Raw genomic sequence first — 20,928 nt, 5'->3', positions numbered from 1 at the left:
GTGTTAGGTTGGTGCCCTCTCAAACTCTTGTTTTGAAGGATTAGAATGAATCATTTGTGATATTGCTAAGAAGGAAAGAAAACATAAACAAAATGATGTACAATAATGGACCGATCAAATCCAAGGACACCACCACCCATGACCTGACCTAACGAATTTCCTCATCAAACTTTTGCCTATATTTATTTGGGTGGGGTTAATTAGTAATTTCCAATAAGTCTAAATTGTTCTTTTATTATTCGTTTTAGTGATGTCACAACGTGCATTTTCTTTATAATCTACATTACCAATTAATATCAACGAAATTCTTACTTAATAATATAGTAAAAACAAATTATAGATATTATTATTAATTATTATTAATCAGTACAAGGGAGGAAGGGGAAGGAGTCGAGTCTGATTTCTACCTTTTAAAAAGACCCGCCACCAAAGCCACATCCCCCTGGTGATACTTATAAATTTAATTAATTCTGTTGCTGATATTTTTATAATATAATACAACAATTCTCAAGGCATCAAAATGACTGGCTTTGGGTGAAAATGATGTAACTTCCATTATGGGAAAGGACAAGAAGGAGCAGACCAGCTTCAGTGTCACCTGTCCCCTCCTCCTCCTCCTCTTCTAAAATTCAATATTTACATGTATATTTCTTGTGCCCTAATAAATGTGTTCTTCTTTCTTTCTTTTTCTAATTTTCAGTTACTACTATGCACCTGCAATTGAGAGGTGATCACTGCCAGCCACTTTCAGAACTGTTTTCCCAAAGTTGAATTTGCACTAGTGATAATGAGTAGAGCCTTGATAATTTGGTATTGCTTTAACTGGTTCAATATTGTGGATAATAATTTTGTTTTATTTTTGTCTCCAGCAGGTCATTATTTAATGCTTTTACCATGAATGGGTATTTTTTATTTTCCTTGTAAGACAAACTCTTGAAAAGGATGTATGTACTGTGAGACATGCTGTGAAGGCATATCCTTTCCAGAGTACCCAAATGAGAAAAATTCCACTGTCTTCTCCCTCTACTTCAACAAAAAAAAGTATACGATAAAACCATGATATAATACCAAACCCATTACAAGCGTATTCAGTAATAACTAAGAAAAAGTGCAAATGACAGACCATAAGACCATATTCTTAAAAGAATGTTTATAAATATTTAAAAACATATAAATAGAGGCGAGATACTAATTATTTTTTAATTTAATTAAAGTCTCGATTTTAAAGTTTAAAAAGTGTAGCTGCGTTGTACTAGTTTACATGACAAAAATAACGCATCTAAAACCAATACATGCTAGTGATGAGCAAATCTCAATTACTATTTACCTCACAGTAAAAGATATCAATAATTGATGTATATCTTTAGATTTTCCCCACAATTACAAAAGAAATAATTGTGCATGGAAAATTATATATATATACTTGTAAATTCTTTTTTTGTTTTGTTTTGTTTGGATGCGTATGCTCGACACGCTCTCCATTTTTTTATTTTGTTTTATTTTTCTGTTTAGGGTGCAATTAATTGGTGATTATAGAAGGCAGACTCTTCCCAGTATAATCCAAGAAACAACAGTGCAACCAGAAACTAAAGACTTTTCAAATTCATCAATTAAATTATGACATTGTTATCTTTCATTTAAGAACAAGCCATCACTTTCTTTTTCACTCTACATACAAATATGACTTAATCCTCATCCATTTCCATTAATTCAATATATATTTTTTAAATAAAACACAAATGATCAAACTAATAAAACACTTTAGAAAAATAATGAAACAATTATTTATTATATAATTATTCATGTAACAAATCACCACCAATATATTGTTCCATTTCATACTAGATATGAATAAAAGAAAAAGAAAGATGTATATAAAAGATATATGCATGTGTATTATTATAAAACAATAAATAAAGTTCACGAGGCCTTTTCAGATTTTGAAAATCTACAAAAGAATAAATTAAATAAATAAATAAAAGCCATCCACAAACACACACATATAATATTATATATAAAATTATAATTATGAGTATAGGAAGCTCAAGCCAAAACAAAAAGCATAAAAACAAATAAACTTTCAGAGATCTCTAAACAAGTTGTGGTTGAGATCCAATCTCACTCCACTTACACACTGCAAAACAAAACCAGCAAAAACCCAACATTAACACTCGATAACACTCCCTCATTGTCCCCTCCTCTCCCTTCCATCTCAGTTCCATTCACCGGAAAACGAAAATAATAAGAGTCCATTTTCTTTTAACCCCTTTTTGTTTTTATACTTCTTCCACTATATATTGCATGCAATATATAGCGAAATTGCACCATATATAGTCTATATCCTTGGTGGATATATCTATATCCTTATAGTTTATGTATCAAGTCACTGATTGTTTTTCTGTGCAGTCGCATTTTGAGCTGTATTGATGCTAGCTGTGTCACCCTTCATAGGCACCACCACTACTAAAGATGAAAGCCAAGAACAGATGGATAGTTTTGGTACTGTTTGCGATGAGGAGTTTCCTGACTTACTTGAGAGCATCAATTTTGACGATCTTTTTGTGTTACCGGATTTGGAGATGGACCCTGAAATTCTTGCTGAATTCTCAGTTAGTAGTGCTGGTAGTGGAGGCGAAGAGTCAGACATAAACACACCGGTGTCTAATGAGAAATTGGAGGATAGCTCAAGAAAAGATGAGGAAGATAAGATTTCAGGGTCAGGGTTGGATTCGAGTTTGAGTACGAGAGGAGAGGAGATTGTGAGTAAGAGGGACGAATCCGTAGTGGTTAATCTAGTTTCTAAAGAAAGTGATAAAGGAAGGAAATCATCATCCACACAAGCCAAGAATAGTAATCATCAAGGGAAGAGAAAAGTAAAGGTAACAATAATTTGGCTTATAACTTATAAAAGATTGTTATAATTTTGATTAGGTGTTCCTGCGAGGCTAATGCTAACTGGCAGTCTAACCCAACCTTAATAGATTCATGTATCAAGAAGAAGTATGCAAAAATCAATCTCCTTCTTAATTGGGTCATATAGCAAATACTCATGGGGCCAGAGGGTTCACGAGAGTCATGGAATTTTGTGAATTATCCATAAGAAATGAATCTTGAGTGATCTTCATTGTTTTATTTATTTATTTATCTTTTCCAAAAGAAAAACTCTGCACACAAATAGAGAAAAAACTTTGACATAATTGTATTTTAGTGTGATAGTGAAGAGATATAGTAAGTCTTTCTTGAATTGTGTGTAGGTGGATTGGACGCCAGATTTGCATAGGAGATTTGTGCAAGCAGTGGAGCAATTAGGAGTGGATAAGGCAGTACCTTCAAGGATTTTAGAGCTTATGGGTATTGACTGTCTCACTCGGCATAACATCGCCAGTCATCTCCAAGTACATACTTCTGTTCCCTTCTCTTCTTCATTTTGTTATATCTCTTATCACCTCTCATGTCTTAGCACATGCTTTAGAATTGTACACTCCGTTTTTTTCCATGAGAGAGGCATTGCCTTCTCGCAGAAGTAATCTACATGGACTGAATTATTGTCTTGTTTTATTTTTTTCTTGGTTTATTATGCATATTTGTTTAATTCCCAAGAGTCTGGACAAGCATAAGATAGTATAATTTACATGTAAAATTGGTTTCGCATGTTTGCTTTTATTGTTTTTCTAATTGCTGAATATTATAGTAATATAAGTATTAATTTGGAAGATGATTTATCGTTGATTTTGTGCAGAAATATCGATCTCACCGGAAACATTTGCTAGCTCGTGAAGCTGAGGCAGCAACATGGAGCCACAGACGGCAAGTATATGGTGCTCCCGGAGGAGGTGGTGGTGGTAAGAGAGAAGTGACACCTTGGCATGCACCCACCATGGGGTTTCCTCCGATAACACCCATGCACCACCACCACCCCCACTTTAGACCATTGCATGTTTGGGGTCATCCTCCAATGGAGCAACCACTGGTGCACATGTGGCCTAAACATCTAGCTCATTCACCATCACCCCCGCCGCCGCCGCCACGTACATGGTCTCCACACCCACCGCCAGACCCTTCGTACTGGCACCATCACCCACACCAGCAACGGGTGAGCCATAGTCCTTACTAATTAGCTATGTTTCTTTGAATATCTTCTCAAATTGAAACCCGACTAGGGTTTGTAGTCTTAAAAGATTCAGGGTTCTATAAATGGGTACAATATCATTAACAACTCATTGGTAGGGCTTAGTTTCTGAGAATTGGCATATTCTGTGTCATGTAGGTTCCAAGTGGACTAATTCCAGGGACACCTTGCTTTCCACAGCCAGTGGCACCAACGGTAAAATTATTTCCTTTATACTCCTTTTGGACTATTTAAAGGTGTTTGTTTCTTGAATTTTTTGGATTGTTATATATAACATTGATATCATCTTGGAATCTCTTTTTAGCTTTACTAAATGCAAACATATATATGTGTTTTCTACTTTCAGAGATTTGCCACACCTCCTGTCCCTGGTATACCACCTCATGCCATGTACAAAGTAGACCCTGGCATTGGAGTCCCGACTAGACAATCCGGCCCCAATCCTCCTCCTTTCGACTTTCACCCCGTGAGTCTCCCTTCTTTTCTTCTATTATTCTCCTTCAACTGTTCTTTTCATTTTCTCCCACTCTTTTGCTGCTTTTAATTATTGTTGTTCTTGAGTTCTTGCACAACTATAATTTTAGCTTTCAAGAATGACTTAATTGTTGTTGTCATTTATCTAACTGTTAAATTAACAATATTTTATGATTGATTTGTCATAATTTTCTTTCAAGATATAAAATTAAAACAAAATATGTAGTTGTTGAGCTGATACCATTCATCGAGAGATGTTATATATTTCTCTAAAATAACTATTTTTCATGGTAAAGGTGATAAGTTCTCACCAATATTGATGGATGATGATTAGAGAAATTCAAATTCAATACTTTCTAATATCATAAATGAAAATGTTGATCATACTTATTATTGGCTGAAATAAATAAATATTATTTAGCTCAATAATTTTATGTTCAGATTATTTTTATTAAGGAATAAAATAGCATATGTATTAAGAAGAATATACTCCAATTCTTATATTACATATGATGTAATATTTTATTTTAAAAAATTTGTGATGGCAAATGAAAAATGTTTCGCACTGAAGATAAGTGAATTATAGAGTGCCGTATAGTAACTTTTACACCTTTTTGTATTTATTGAATAAAAAATTATAAAATGTTATATTAATTTACATAAAAATCTTGTTTTGAAAAATTTATATAAAAATATTTTAATACGTGATTTATATAAAAACTGACATATTAAAATATTGTGTAAATTTATTTTAAATTTTATAGTTATTTTTGAATTAATATAAATTTATTGGAAAATGCACTATAAACTATGACACCCCATAATTCACTTAGAATACATGGATAATAGGGGCAATATTACTTGGTAAAAACTGTTCTAAATCGAAAAATGCACCACAAATTAAGTGTCCTTTTTTTCTCTCTATTGCATGTTATATTTGTACGGAAAAACATCTCATTTCGATATGTTTGCATTATTGATGTGAATTTGATTACGCAATACACCAATTCTTTAGTTATAATTGTGCATTTTCCCCTTTAATATTCTAACTTATGGTTGCATTTTTATAGTCGAAGGAGAGTATAGATGCGGCCATTGGAGATGTTATATCGAAGCCATGGCTGCCACTTCCTCTTGGATTAAAGCCACCGTCTCTTGATGGTGTTATAGGGGAGCTGCAACGGCAAGGAGTTGCCAAGATACCACCTACTTGTGCTTGATTTATATCCCTGGAACATCCTTCCAAAGGCGGCTGTTCAATAATGGTATATTCAAGACCGCGAGAGATTGAGAACCCTAAATTTGACGACATTTCCTGTCTACGTTTTATGCACAGATCTAATCTTCGAGCTTTTTCCCCACCTTAACTTTTATTTCTATCTTTTCTCTCTCTTTCTTTTTTTTTTTTTTTTTTTTTTCTTTTGTAGCTCTTTGCTAAAACTAAGTATTGTTTTCTTGTTCTTGTTCATGCAAGGACAAGTTTGTTAATTACCTTACCTATGTGCTATAATAAGATGGTAGTTTCTTACTTTTTCTCTTCTTCTTCTTTAACATTTCCCATTTACTTGAAATTATGAAATCTATAAAAAAAAGGCATGCAAAAATTTAGATAATTTTTGCTCAACTATGAATATCAAATTTTTAATTGATGTGTTAGTCTAACGGATAAAATGAGACCACTTTAAAGATAAGAATTAAAGCTCAAATCTTGTCAATTTAAAAAAAAAAATGAATATCAAATTTTTTCTGTGGACAAAAGGAAAATAATGTCTTTAAAAATAAATGAAAACTAAATTAGATTTTTCTTTTAACATATTAGTCTCTAACATTTTCAACTGATTGGTTGTTATTTATTTTTAAAAAAGTTTAACAATTTTGTCATCTTAGAATTATATAATTCTTTTCTTTTTGAATTAATTACAGCATTAGGTTTAAAGTTGATAGTTTTACTCAAGAGCGTGTAGACGAAATGGTAATGACTTCTTCTAATTTGATTAAATCTTGAGTCAAAGTCTTGGATATGTAGTTGTGTTAAAAAAATTTGGATCAATATTTTACCTCTTGCAAAAGTCCTATCCGACATGTTCTAGATAAAGAAAAGAAAGATTCTATAGTTTGTAACGAGTTTTCTTTAATTTTTTTAAAGAAAAAAATTAGTAAATATATCCAACATAGAATGAGAATGAGAAGGAAGCAGATAATAGTTAAACGATGATAGAATATCAAAGTGCAAATTAGCAAATAAAAATTTCAGGATGTGGGGAAATGAAATAATGGGAGGATCAACAGATAAATTAACTTGAATTAATGATTTTGAGTTAATATATAGTTTCAAAGTTGAGCGGGTGATATGAGTTTGGATTGGCATAAGCAATATATTTGAATCAGGACCTAATAATAAGACACTCTTAGATCTGTTAACATCGGTCGCCGCATCAACAACGCCCTCCTCCGGACATCGGGAGTCTTAATGGAATGGTGGGGAGAGGAAATAGATAATCTAGGGCTAACTTAGATTCAATTTTTATCAATTTCAATAATAATATTTACTTATAGTTAAAAATAATAAAATTTATTTACAAATTATTAAATATAATAAATATATAAAAATAATATTTATGCTAATAAGAAATTAGTATTTCAATTGATTTTTACAGTTTTTATTTCTCAAGGAGATAAGAGAAATTAGTGATTTTATGATCAAATAATTTCATTACAATTCGAAAGTGATTTTTGATAATACTAAATACCAATAATGAATTCCTATATTTTCTTGGTTTTTCATGAACCAAACAAACCCTTGTTTGTCCCATACTAATTATGTATCATCAATATACCTTAAGACAATTTACCCTAAAAGAACCCATGAATAATATCGTACAAGAAAGTTGCTAGTCGGACAACTATATGCCTCTAACAGCCTTTGGAATCGAAATAGAAATAATTTCAAAGTGTTGTTCCTATCCTAACATATGCGATAGTGATACATGCATACACAATTCCCTCTCTATTACATGTCCAAATTTTCCTTAATTATTAGTTAACTGTAATGGTACACCTTTACTATGTGTATATTGTCTGGTTTTTGTTTTTATTTGTTGGGGATTCCCCACTTGAAAATCAAATGGTGACAAACTTGGTATTGTGATGAGCCTCATCACTTATTGAACAGTCTCAGGGAATTATTGATCTCATAATTAAGTATGATAACCAAAAGTACATCATAAATTGAGAATTTTTTAAAGACATGTTCTCATGCTATTTTGTCTATATTTTAAATGGTCCACAGTACATCAATTGCCCCAGGCAAAAGCAAAAAAATGATAATATATGTCCCTCGTCCTGTTTATCAATGTAGCACACTCAATTTGAAGGCTTGTGGCCATATTAATTAATTAATAACAATTCATAATCTTGCCCCACAAAGAACATTTTGATCAATGACATGAACATACACAAGTTTAAAGAAACTCTTATCGACCACTTTTGAGTTGGGAGTTAGGCTTAGGTCAAAAACCTTACCCTAATTATTTCGAGTTTAGGTTTTCCTGAATTAGCTCATTATGGTAAAAATATTTATGATTTAAATTCTATAAATTATAAATTTTAAGTTTGAATTGTCGTAAAATTAAGCTCAAGAATAAAATCTTTCAATTAGGACCGTTAATGATCAAGTTGAGCGGAATTTTGACCGATTTAAATTTGATTCATTTGCTAAATGAATTTAAAATTTAGATCAGAGGTATTTTCATTTATTATTTACTAATTTAAATAAAATTTTATTGAACCTTAAATTTTAGTTAGCAATATAAAATCTTAAATAAAAGTTTATATAAATGAATTAATAAAGTTTATATAATTTATATAAAATACAAATGCTTTCGATATAAATAAAAATAGAGAAATAACAGAAATCAAATATTAGTTTATTAAAAAATTCAATTTCTTACACTCGAACTTAATATATAATAGAAAATACTGATAATTAAGGCTTATCAAACTGCTCATTAATCTAAACAAGCAAGATAAAATTTTCACTCAACTTTGAGTCATGGATTAAATAAGTACAAAACTTCTTTTTCACATTACTTATTAAATTTTTTAAACCAGCTTGAATAAATCAGATTACTGAAGAATATATAGACAGCTTAATTTGTTTAGAGGGTAAAATTTTACTAACCCAATTTTTAGTAAGCTGTTGTGAGGATGAACTGGGAGCCATATGAACATTAATCTAATTTTTGATTTAAAGATTGAATTAGTAACTGACAATACACAAAAAATGGTGTATTCAATTAAAACTTTTAAAGACTTTAATAGAGTTTAAAAATCAGAATGTAGTCAATAATAACTTTGAAAAAATTTATATAAGTTATGAGGTATTCAATTTAGACTTTTAAAGACTTTTAAAAAGTCTTTATAAATTATGAGGTATTCAATTATAACTTTTATAAAATCTTTAAAAGTAAGCTAGCAGTTAAAAATCTACTCAATTTTATAGATCTGAACTTTATATATTTTTAATGACTTCTTATGCATTACTATGAATAAAAATTTGTAAGATTTCTTTTTCACTTTTCATTAAGATTTCAATCGATTTTTTTTTTTAAACTCATCTTTCTTTTTCTTTTTAAATTTTCTAACATTATCGTCTTTATTTCTCTTTCCTATATTTTCCATTATGAAAGATAGAAATGATGAAATTTTAGAAATTAAAAATTATTTACTAATAATATTTTCCTGTACTCAGACATATAAAAAAACTAATTAAAAAGTTTTTAGTTTATTTTAAAAGGGTCTCGTAAAAAATATGAATTTGAAATGAAATATTTAATAAATTATTTTGAGCAAACAACCCCGTTATATATAGACTTCTAGATTTTATTAGGAAGATTATTTGGATAATTTTTTTATGTTGGTAAGCATAATTGTTGGTTTAACTATTTATCAAACAATTTAGTAAGCGCAATTATTATTAGTTTAAGTATTTAGATTCTGCAAAAATTAATAAAAATTTAAAAACTCTTCAACTTATTTAGAAATAGTGTATAATTTTTTTTAGAAATCTTGATTAAATAACCCTCTTAAGTTAGGAAAATAGGAAATACAATGAGCTTAGATATGAACCGTTGTTGCATTAAATTAAAAAAAAAATAAAATCGGGTGGTCCTGTTAGGGACTAATCAGCAGCGGAATCAAATGGACCACATCACGAGGCGACACGTTTACACTACCGAAAGTGGGGTAATGATATCGTGCAAAAGGGCACACGGCCTATAAACATATGAAAATAATTTATCAGGGATCCGAGGTGGCAATCAACGCAGCTTCAAACAAGAACCTGGCAACCACATGATTGCACCTACTTGCATTTGTCAGGGGGCCCACTTGGTTAAAAGCCAAAACTCCAATCTCTTTGAAGCCATTGATTGCGACGTGGCATAATTAGGCAAAAATTCGAGAACGTGACTTTCTGATTTGTTGATATTCGATAAAAGAAAAGTCAATTCTTTTCTTTTTTTTTCCTTCCAAAATTAGTAAATTTATTAAAATTGTGTTAGACATGCCATTTATAGGTAATAAGATATTATTTAAATTAATATAATTAAGAGTGATTATAATTTGATTAACTGAATTTTTTTTTACTATTCTTAAAACCGAATCAAATATATTAGTATCAATTAACTGAATTTTGATTGATTTAAAAAAAATTTCAATATTTTAATATATTTCTCTTTTTTTCAATTAGTCAATAAATTAATAATAACAACGGCAATATAATTTAATATACTTTTTTAAAAAAATTAGACTTATTTTTTAATGAAGAATTTTTTATTAATTAATATATAAAAAATATTTACATAAATTAACACTAAAGTAATTAATTAATTAATTAATTAATATAATAATTATATTTGCATAAATTAATACTAAATATAAATAATGAATATGAACATTGCACATATATAATATATATTAAAAAAATTTATATATACTTATATAAAAATATATTCGGACAGTTAAACGAACTATTAGTATTTTGATACCGAAAGTTAAAATTGAAAATTTCTAAAAAAAATTAATACTGAAACGATCGATTCTATTAATCTATTTTATTAATTTAACTTTCCAATTTTAAACTGATTATTCAATTGATTAGTTTTTTTATCACTTTTAATTATAATATAGCTGTATATCCAAGCATTTTACTTACCAATTCTAGTTAAATTTCCTTTCTATTATACTATCAGAATGCACTACAAAAATTGTAGAGTGCTTGAAAAAAGAAGAAGAAGATTGTTTTATGCCTTAGATTGTGCTGGGCACAAGTCCTATATCATTCAAATAACCTTATTTTGGAGTTTAATGTATTTTTATTTTATATTTTGTTAAAGAGAGAATTATAATTCTCTTAAGTTATGATTCTTTTATGTCCTTATGGGTTGTATACTGGATTCTTTTTTTTTATTATTATTATTATTATTCTTGTTTTTCTTTTAATAATGTCAATCAGGTTAGAGAGTTTGAAGTGAGTATTAGGAAAGTGCTAATATAGCTGAAATGTGTTGATGCATCTCCAATTCTTTCTGCCAAATTTTATATGGATAAAAAGGATTTATTGATAATATTTTCTTTAATATTTTCAAAAAACAACCAAACAAAATTGTTTTATTAATTTGAAGGCATATAAACTAACTTCTTATTATAATTTATAATTTATGAAGGTAATTAAAAGCAGACCAATCAGATTCTGGGTTATTTTGTTTTAATTTTTTTTTTTTTTGGTTTATGAAATTCACAAAATAATAAAAGGAAAAGAAATTCAAATTCAATGACTGTAGGGGTATGGGCCTTTAAATCATTCTCAGGCTGATCTCACCTGCAAAAGCCCAGATTTTAGAATATTCTTAAAGTCCAGAAGACAAGATGTTCTTGCAATTGTCACATGGGCCAAAACAATTATATGGCATGTTAATGAAAAGGTCCTAGTCTTCCTCTATCTGTGGAGCAGACATCAAGTCTGTCTGAAATTTAAAAAGTCAACCTGTCCACCTAGTAATACTATCAATCGAGTCAAAAACTTTGAGATGTTTGCTCCGATCATCACGCAATCACTCCCTCAAGATCCCTTCCGCCTTACTTAACAATTATTATAATAAATCAATGCCAATGCCAATGGCTTTTCTTTCTTTTCCTTTCAAGAACTTTATGCTATTTTATTTTTTAATCTGCTGGTCCACAGGAGCTTCTTTGCTTCCGTGATGTCTGTTTGTTTGTTTTCTTTTTCTTTTTTATTTCTAAAACAAATCATATGCATAAATGAATCCAAAACACCAATCCATGAATGACTTTAGATTATAATTTTTTATCTATCATTTATTAATGCTAATAAATATTTACGCTTCTTTACAAAATGAAAATCCTCCCGTTTTCAAATTGATCATATAATAAATTATATTTGTAATTTACACTTTTTATTTGAGACGAAAAGATTAAAATTCTATTACAAATTAATAACTAGTATTATAAAAACATAATTTGTTACATTCAATTTAAGCATAAGAGGATCTTAATTATATATTATACATTTCTAGTTTATTATATTTATCATTAATAACAATTCTAAATATGAAGTTAAAATATGTATATGTCTTTTAACCTTTTTTTAATAAGAAACATTTTAATTATTGGTTCGATAAGAGTGTCCGACTTTGAAATGCAAATAATAATACTAAAAATACTATTATTTATCTCTTGATTATATAATTTTTGATATATTCGACTTTAATAAATAAAAAAAATGAGTAAATATTTCTTAATTTTCTTTTTAAATAAGTTAAGTAGCTTCCTTCCAGTCTATTGGAGTCGTAATGAATAACTACTAAGACTGTAAGTTTTAACACTTTTAGACTGTGAGTTGGGAATTCCAATGCCAAGGCAATTTGACTACTAGAATTTGAGAGTGTAATTTTGCTACTTGCTAGTACTATACCATCAAAACAACCAAATAAGCTAAAGAAAAAGGGAAAGTTAATAAATAAAACTTAATACTTTAAACAAGAAAAAGGAAAAGAGAAAGGCATGCTGGGTCTGGACCAACCAAAACCCAGAAGTAATTATGAATTCTCACCCTTTTTTTTTTTTACATCTAATAATTCCCTAACTAACTCAACCGCCAAGGAGTGATTGAAAGAAGACATCATCAAATTTCAATTTCACACTGTGCCACTCACTCCATTTAAAGCTCTAAAGAGAAGTCTTCTTTGTTAGCTAGAAAAGAGAAATGCCCCCCACTTTTGACTGAAACTCACATAGCAATGTGCTTTTGTTTTTCCATAATATTTCTCCTCCTTTTGTTAGACATTCTCATTGAACCCACATGCAAGCTTCCACTAATTGCCACCATTTCCTACCCCACCAATAACAAGATTTCCCTAATTTCCTTAATCTACGCATAATTCTCCGGCCTCTCTAAACACCCAATTTTCTTTTTGTATAAAAAGATTGTACAAGAAATGAGTCTCAGTCTCAACAATAGCTCACTCAATTTTCCCTTCTCACAGTTTTTCTTTTTTTAATTTCTTTTGCCCTTTCTGAGTCTAATGGCTTCTTCTGTTAAACATATCTTCTGTTACTTCCTTTTAATGCTCTTCTCCTCTAGCCTAGTCCAAGCTAGAGAAAGCATGTTCTTTAGCAAGTTTACCCATTTTAGCACAACAAAAAACAGGGCCGAAGAGACTCAGTTTTCACCAACTGAAGCACCTGCTGCAGCCCCTGTAGAAGCACCGGTCGCAGTAGAAGCATTAGTACCTGTCCCTGAACCAGCCACTGTCACCACCGAAAACGAAAATCTCGACGAAGAATTTGAAAGTGGAAACTCTGAGAAAGAGTACCAGAGTAGCTTTTACAACAACAATAATAACAACAATGGCTACACCACCACAACCAACTACAACAACAATGGCTACACTGGCAATTATAACTACAATGGCTACAAACTTGCTAGCGAAAGTGAAAGCCATGAGACAGCTAATGAAAACAACTACAATAGCTACACCACCAACTCTAACAACAATGGCTACACTAGCAATTACAATAACAACAATGGATATGAGCTAGCTAGTGGAAGCTATGAGACAGGCAATCAGAACAACAAGAACAGCTACACCACCACCACCACCAACTACAACAGCAACAACAATGGATACACTAATAACTACAACAGTAATGGCTATGAAGCAGATCAACGACAAGGAATGAGTGACACAAGATTTATGGAAGGTGGTAAGTACTATTATGATGCGAATAATGATAATAATTACTATCCTCCTAATGGGTATACATCAAGGGAAGCAAGTGCTCAAAATCAAGTTAACTATGGAAATTCTGAGAAAAACACAAATAATCAGTTCAACACCATGGAGTATGAGAATCAGGAGCTATATGACGAGAACCAAGAGGAATCTCTGCCTTGAAATATTGTCTTGATAAAATTTGTGTCAGAAAGAAAGAAAAAATATTAGTGACAGAGGAGCCTTTGATACATTTACAAGTAAGGCTTAAATTAATCATGGAAAATTCTCTTTTCATGTGTCAGTTTCTAGTTCTTGCAGTTTCATTTGTTTTTGCACAATGTTTATGGTTTAATCACAAGAGATGAAGGATTATATATATATATATATATATACACACACATAGGTAACATATAGAGCTATGCATTTCAGAGGAAAATTGTATCAAGCATCCTGAAGTGAATTGGTCCACTGTTTTCCATAATGTCTGAAAATTGAAACATTGTACTTCTCAAAATTTAGAAATGAACTTGGTGTCTTGGATCTTGGAACTAATAAGTTACAACTTTGAACCCAAGCCAAGAGCTCAAAGAAAAGAACAGAAATGATCTTTCCCTAACCGATAAAAAGAAATGAAATATTGCCACCTAAATAAATTATCCTCAAACCTTGGAACATGTTAAGAAAACTTAGAGAAGAAAAACACCAAATTTACCTGGAGAAACCGGAACCATCAATTGACAACATTAGTAATCTTCCCTGGGGAGAAATTATTAGTAATCTTCCCTGTAAACTAGTATATGCAGAAGTTCAGGTGTACTACAATCTATATGTATCTCTATATTTGGGTTCAACTGTTGGAATATGTGAGTTTGTCTTGGAAACAAGCACATGGTTTCCAGCAGTTTTCCATAGCTTGTAAGTCCCCATGTAGTATTTAATTTCTTATTTGACTTTGTACAAGTTCCTATGTTAGTGGCATTGGGAACTACTAGCTTGTAAGTCCCCATGTAGTATTTAATTTTTTATTTGACTTTGTACAAGTTCCCATGTTAGTGGCATTGGAACTACAACTTTTATAATCTCATTCTCTATTTAAATCAAATGTTAAAGGCTGAAAATATAAGAAAAAAAAAACATATTTTTCCTCTCAATTTCTCTTCATCATTTCCATATTTCTTAAGAACTTGAGCTTAGATTTAGCTCAGTTTATAAGAACTTTAGCTCAAACCCAGCTAAGTTCTATTTCATTTCCGCATTTACAGTGGTATCAGAGCTCATGTCTTACGGGCTGTGAGGCTAAAAACAGAAAATCTAGAGAGTCAAACATGTGAGGGAGAGAAATACCGAGTGTTTGAAAGATTTGTGAGATTTTTTGAAAAAGAAAAAGAAGAACAAGAACAAGAACAAAACCAGAAAAATGGCTTCAAGTAGCTCATCAGCTCCAGCAGCTCCTACCTTCAACGGATCACTTTATCATTTGTGGTCGGTGAAGATGAAAACTTACCTCAAATCTCAAGGTCTATGGAAAGTGGTTGAGACAGATGAAGATCCTCCCGCTCTCAGGCCAAATCCAACAGTAGCTCAGCTCAGAGACCATGAAGAACAACTCCTTAGGAAAGATAAAGCCTTGACTTGCATCCACTCAAGCTTGGCAGATCATGTTTTTACCAGCATCATGGACCTGGAAACACCCAAAGCTGTTTGGGATTACCTCAAAGAGAGCTTTGAAGGCACAGACCGAGTGAAAGCTGTGAAGCTCTTGACGCTCAAGAGAGAATTTGAGCTGCTCAAGATGAAGGATGACGAGTAGTGAAAGATTATTCATCAAGAATGATGGATCTTGTAAACCAAATTAGGCTGTATGGTGAAGCTCTACCTAATCAGAGAGTGGTGGAGAAGATAATGGTCAGCGTACCAAGAAAATTTGAAGCTAAAATTTCAGCTATTGAAGAGTCATGTGATTTGCAGAGGCTAACAGTAGTTGAGCTCATTAGCAAATTAGTAGCTCAAGAACAAAGAAGCTCAATGAGAGATGAAGAGACAGCTGAAGGTGCTTTCTTTGTTTCTCATAAAGGAAAGAAGCCAAACAGCAGAAAATAGAAGAGGTACTAGCTACAAAAATCGAGCTCCAGAAAATTCGAGCTCAAAACAGGGCAAGCTTCCTCCTTGCTCCATTTGCAAGAAAACAAACCATGCTGAAAAAGATTGTTGGTACAAAGATGGTGAAAAACCAAAGTACAAATGCAGCTTTTGCAACAAGATTGGCCACACCGAAAAGTTTTGCAGAGCTAAGAAAGCTCAACAAGCTCATACGCAAGCTCAAGAGCAGGTCCTTGCAGCTGAGGAGGAGCAATCACATCCAAGAGAGCATTTATTCATGGCTTCTCAAGCTAACAAAACAACTCAGAATTACACTTGGCTCATAGACAGTGGATGTACTAGCCACATGACACCAGATGCTACAAGTTTTACTAGCCTTGACGAGTCAATAACAACCAGAGTGAAGCTGGGAGATGGCTCAACGGTTCAAGCTAGAGGAAGAGGCTCAATTTCTATCAACACTAAGAAAGGTATCAAAGTTATCTCAGATGTTCTTTACATACCTAAGCTCAATCAAAATTTGCTTAGTGTGCCTCAAATGATTAGAAAAGGTTATGGTGTCTATTTCAAAAATGCATGCTGCTATATTTTAGATACCTGTGGTGTTGAGATAGCTAAAGTCAAGATGATTGGTAATAGCTTTTATTTGAAGCTAGATGTTATTTAGACATGTGCATTTAGTGTAAAAGAGGATGATAGCTTGAAATGGCATAAGAGGCTAGGCCACTATAATTTTAGAACTTTAAAAGAGATGCATGATTTAGAGCTAGTTTTGAGTCTGCCTGAAATTGTAGCTCCAGAAGTAGAGTGTGAGGGCTGAAAGCTCGGAAAGTCACAAAGAACTCCTTTTCCAAAAGGTGGAGTCACTAGAGCTACTGAAAAGCTAGAAATTGTGCATTCAGATATTTGTGGTCCTATGGCAACACCTTCTTTGAGTGAAAATAAGTACTTTGTGCTCTTTATTGATGATTTTTCAAGGATGACTTAGGTGCACTTCCTCAAGACCAAGTCCTCAGTTTTTTCAATTTTCAAAAATTTCAAGAAGCTAGTGGAAACTCAAAGTAGCTGCAAGCTTAAGGTGTTGAGAACTGACAATGGTGGAGAGTACACTTCACAAGAATTCAGCTCCTTTTGCCAAGAAGAAGGCATCCTACACCAGCTCACGGTTCCATATTCTCCACAACAAAATGGAGTCTCAGAAAGAAAGAATAGAACTGTGATGAACATGGCTAGAAGCATGCTGTTTGAAAAGAAGCTACCAAAGACTTTTTGGGCTGAAGCTGTAGCTACTTCAGTATATTTGTTGAATAGAATTGCAACAAAGGCAGTGGAAGGTAAGACCCCATATGAAGCTTGGAATGGTGTCAAGCCTTTAGTTGAGCATCTCAGAATTTTTGGCTCAATATTCTATTTTCACATTCCTTTAGTCAAAAGAACGAAGCTAGATCAGAGAGCTATGAAGGGTATATTTGTGGGCTATTCAACAGAGTCCAAAGGCTACAGAATTTTTGAGCTCAACAATAAAAGAATTGAGCTCAGCAGAGATGTGAGCTTTGATGAGAGCTCTTTTTAGAATTGGGATTCACATGAAGTCGAGAAGCATGAGCTCCCTTCCTTATTAGCTCCTACTTTTGAAGTAGAAGAAGAAGAGAACGTCAATGACGAGCTATTTGATGTGCACAACACTAGTGACACTCAAGTGCTCAGAACAAGACCGTTAGCTGAGGTGTATGAAAGATGCAATTTTATCTTCGCTGAGCCAGCTAACTTTGATGAAGCTTCCAAGCATCCAGAATGGATTGAAGCTATGAAAGCTGAAATTCAAATGATAGAAAAGAACAACACTTGGCTACTCACTGAGCTACCACAAAACAAGCAAGCTATAGGAGTCAAATGGGTGTTCAGAACCAAGTACAATCCTGATGGCTCAATCAACAAGCTTAAGGCCAGATTAGTTGTGAAGGGCTATGCTCAAGTTGCGGGTAGTGACTATGGAGATACCTTTGCTCCAGTAGCTAGACATGACACTATCAAGTTGCTGTTGTCTTTTGCAGCTCAAATGGGCTGGAAAGTTTTCCATCTCGATGTGAAATCAGCATTCTTGAATGGTGAGCTCAAGGAGGAGCTCTACATAGAGCAACCAGAAGGTTTCCAAGTGAGAGAAAGAGAAGATGAGGTGTACAAGTTAAGAAAGGCTTTGTACGAGCTGAAGCAAGCTCCAAGAGCTTGGTACCAGAAAATTGATGCTCACTTGATGCAACAAGGGTTCAAGAAAAGTGATAATGAAGCCACTCTTTATTTGAAGTAAGAAGATGGAGAGCTCAAGATAGTGGTTTCATTATATGTTGATGACCTTCTTGTTACTGGTAGCCAAGAAGAAGCTGTTTCAGAACACAAGAAGCAAATGGAAAGTGTTTTTGAGATGTCTGATTTGGGCTTAATGAACTATTTTCTTGGGATGGAAATTCATCAATGCTCCTCAGGAATTTTCATATCTCAAAGAAAGTATGCTCTTGATGTTTTGAAGAAGTTTAAGCTAGAAGCTTGTAAAGAAGTTGCAGCTCCAATAGCTCAGAATGAAAAGCTTTCGAAGAATGATGGAGAAAAGCTAGAAAACCCAACTGTGTACAAAAGCATTGTTGGCAGTTTGCTGTATCTTTCAACTACAAGACCTGACCTAATGTATCCAGCTAGCCTTCTTTCAAGATTCATGAGCTATCCTACGAGTGTGCATTTAAGAGTAGCTAAAAGAGTTCTCAAGTTCTTAAAGGGTACCGTGAAGGATGGTATTTGGTATCACAGGCCTGACCAAATTGAGCTACAAGGTTATGCTGATAGTAATTGGGCTGGAAGTGTGGATGACATGAAGAGCACCTCAGGCTATGTGTTCTCGCTAGGCTCAGGTGCAATTTGTTGGAACTCAAAGAAACAAGAAGTTGTAGCTCAATCAACAGTTGAAGGTGAGTATGTGTCGATTGCAGCTGCATCAAATCAAGCTATATGGCTTAGGAAGCTCTTGTTAGATTTGTGTGTTGAGCTAGACAAACCAACTACAATCTATTGTGATAACAAGTCAGCAATTGCTATAGCTGAAAATCCAGTTCAACATGGACGAACCAAGCACATCAATGTGAAGTTTCACTCCATTAGAGAAGTTGAGAAGAATTTGGAGATCAAGTTCCAGCATTGCTCTTCAGAAGAGCAGCTTGCTGATCTCTTTACCAAACCATTATCAAGACCAAGAATTGATTTTTTTGAAGAATCAGCTAGGAGCTTCCAAGACCAACCTCAAGGAGGAGTGTTGGAACATGTGAGCTTGTCTTGGAAACAAGCACATGGTTTCCAGCAGTTTTACATAGCTTGTAAGTCCCCATGTAGTATTTAATTTCTTGTTTGACTTTGTACAAGTTCCTATATTAGTGGCTTTGAGAACTACTAGCTTGTAAGTCCCCATGTAGTATTTAATTTCTTATTTGATTTTGTACAAGTTCCTATGTTAGTGGCATTGAGAACTACAACTTTTGTAATTTCCTTCTCTATTTAAATCAAATGTTAAAGGCTGAAAATATAAGAAAAAAAAACATATTTTTCCTCTCAATTTCTCTTCATCATTTCCATATTTCTTAAGAACTTGAGCTTAGATTTAGCTCAGTTTATAAGAATTTTAGTTCAAACCCAGCTAAGTTCTATTTCATTTCCGCATTTACATCAACACTATGGGAAAAAGAAAGAAAAAACCCTGACAAGCTATATGAACATAAAATCCTGAAATTCTTTTTAGTAAACTGTACCAATATCATCAACAAGAGAACAATGACTGATATTATTATCCTATTCTTGAAATGAACTCTCAACTCCATAAACGATCACATGCCCATCATTGTATATATTCCACCTTGCAATCCTGACACCGTTACCTAAGATGGGTACTTGCGTAATATTAAGTTGAGAGCCATGGATAAAATCATCGCATGAAAACAACGTAGAGCCATTTGAACGAGTTTCTGAATCGAAAGATTGCTTGTCAACCTTAGACATCACCACCTGAAGCTTGATGTGCATCTCGTCCCGAAAGCCATCATCAGGAGGAGCGAATATAGTAACTGTGTTGTTGCTGTATTATGAGAGCTTGTTCCTGTAATAATATCCATATGGTACTATATTAGGTAGATGTCTCTCAACAATCACTGACATGATATTATAGCCTGAACCCCTCAAGGTTTCCGCGATCTTCTCAACATCTATCCTTGCAACAGGAACATAATCACTTGTTGGCATAAATTGATAGAAGTGTTGAGGTACCTCATATCACAACTGTAATGCAGGCCCAGCTTGAAGGAAAACCGATAGTATTAGAGAATAAAGAAGAAGACTCGTTTTAGATGCCATCATATATGCGCTTTGATTAAATTCTTACAGCAGGGCTTTTGGGTATATGTATTAGACAGTCATAGATAGGGAAAGAGTTCCCTGTTTGAGTAGTAATGTAATTTTATAGAGGGAAACCAATTCTTGATCTAAGCTTACTTGTATGAGAGAAAGCTCACATGTTATTAGGACTTTAATACATACAAAATCTTTGTTAACAACTGAAAAAATAACTAAAAAATAATCAAAGATAATTGAGAAATAATAACACCATAGAAAGTTTCATCAAAGACACAAACTTTTAGATTTTTATTTTTTTTACTGTAGCACTTAACTCAGTTCATCCTGATTAAAACAGAAGCCAAAGCCACAAATGCAAGTGAAGAAACTCCATTTACAACTGAAAATAAACAATACTCAATAGAATAAGATGGAATAATGTTTCTTATTACTTTCACAGGTATTAACAAAAATTGAAATGATAAAAGAACCGAAACTGACATTTTTTTTTTCTTTAAAACCAACAAGAATGAGAAAGCAGAGTTAATAATTATTCAATAC

General features: G+C 32.5%; 2 protein-coding genes across 2 annotated transcripts; both read left to right on the top strand.

Annotated features, from left to right (window-relative positions):
• Positions 1–2,061: 2,061 nt before the first annotated feature.
• On the top strand, positions 2,062–6,131 carry LOC8269125 (transcription activator GLK1). The gene is made up of 6 exons (XM_002517809.4): positions 2,062–2,879; positions 3,255–3,395; positions 3,740–4,093; positions 4,268–4,324; positions 4,476–4,595; positions 5,674–6,131. The coding sequence occupies exons 1-6, from the start codon at positions 2,427–2,429 to the stop codon at positions 5,821–5,823; spliced, it is 1,275 nt and encodes a 424-aa protein (XP_002517855.1). The 5' UTR covers positions 2,062–2,426; the 3' UTR covers positions 5,824–6,131.
• A 6,850-nt stretch (positions 6,132–12,981) lies between these two features.
• On the top strand, positions 12,982–14,200 carry LOC8269126 (probable serine/threonine-protein kinase clkA). Its single transcript, XM_002517810.4, has one exon. The coding sequence runs from the start codon at positions 13,207–13,209 to the stop codon at positions 14,077–14,079; it is 873 nt and encodes a 290-aa protein (XP_002517856.3). The 5' UTR covers positions 12,982–13,206; the 3' UTR covers positions 14,080–14,200.
• The last annotated feature ends 6,728 nt before the right edge of the window (positions 14,201–20,928 follow it).

This window comes from Ricinus communis, chromosome 7, assembly GCF_019578655.1.
Source record: "Ricinus communis isolate WT05 ecotype wild-type chromosome 7, ASM1957865v1, whole genome shotgun sequence".
Lineage (NCBI taxonomy): Eukaryota > Viridiplantae > Streptophyta > Magnoliopsida > Malpighiales > Euphorbiaceae > Ricinus > Ricinus communis.
The sequence above is the reverse complement of the archived record's forward strand: the minus strand, read 5'-3'. Positions and strand labels throughout refer to the sequence as shown.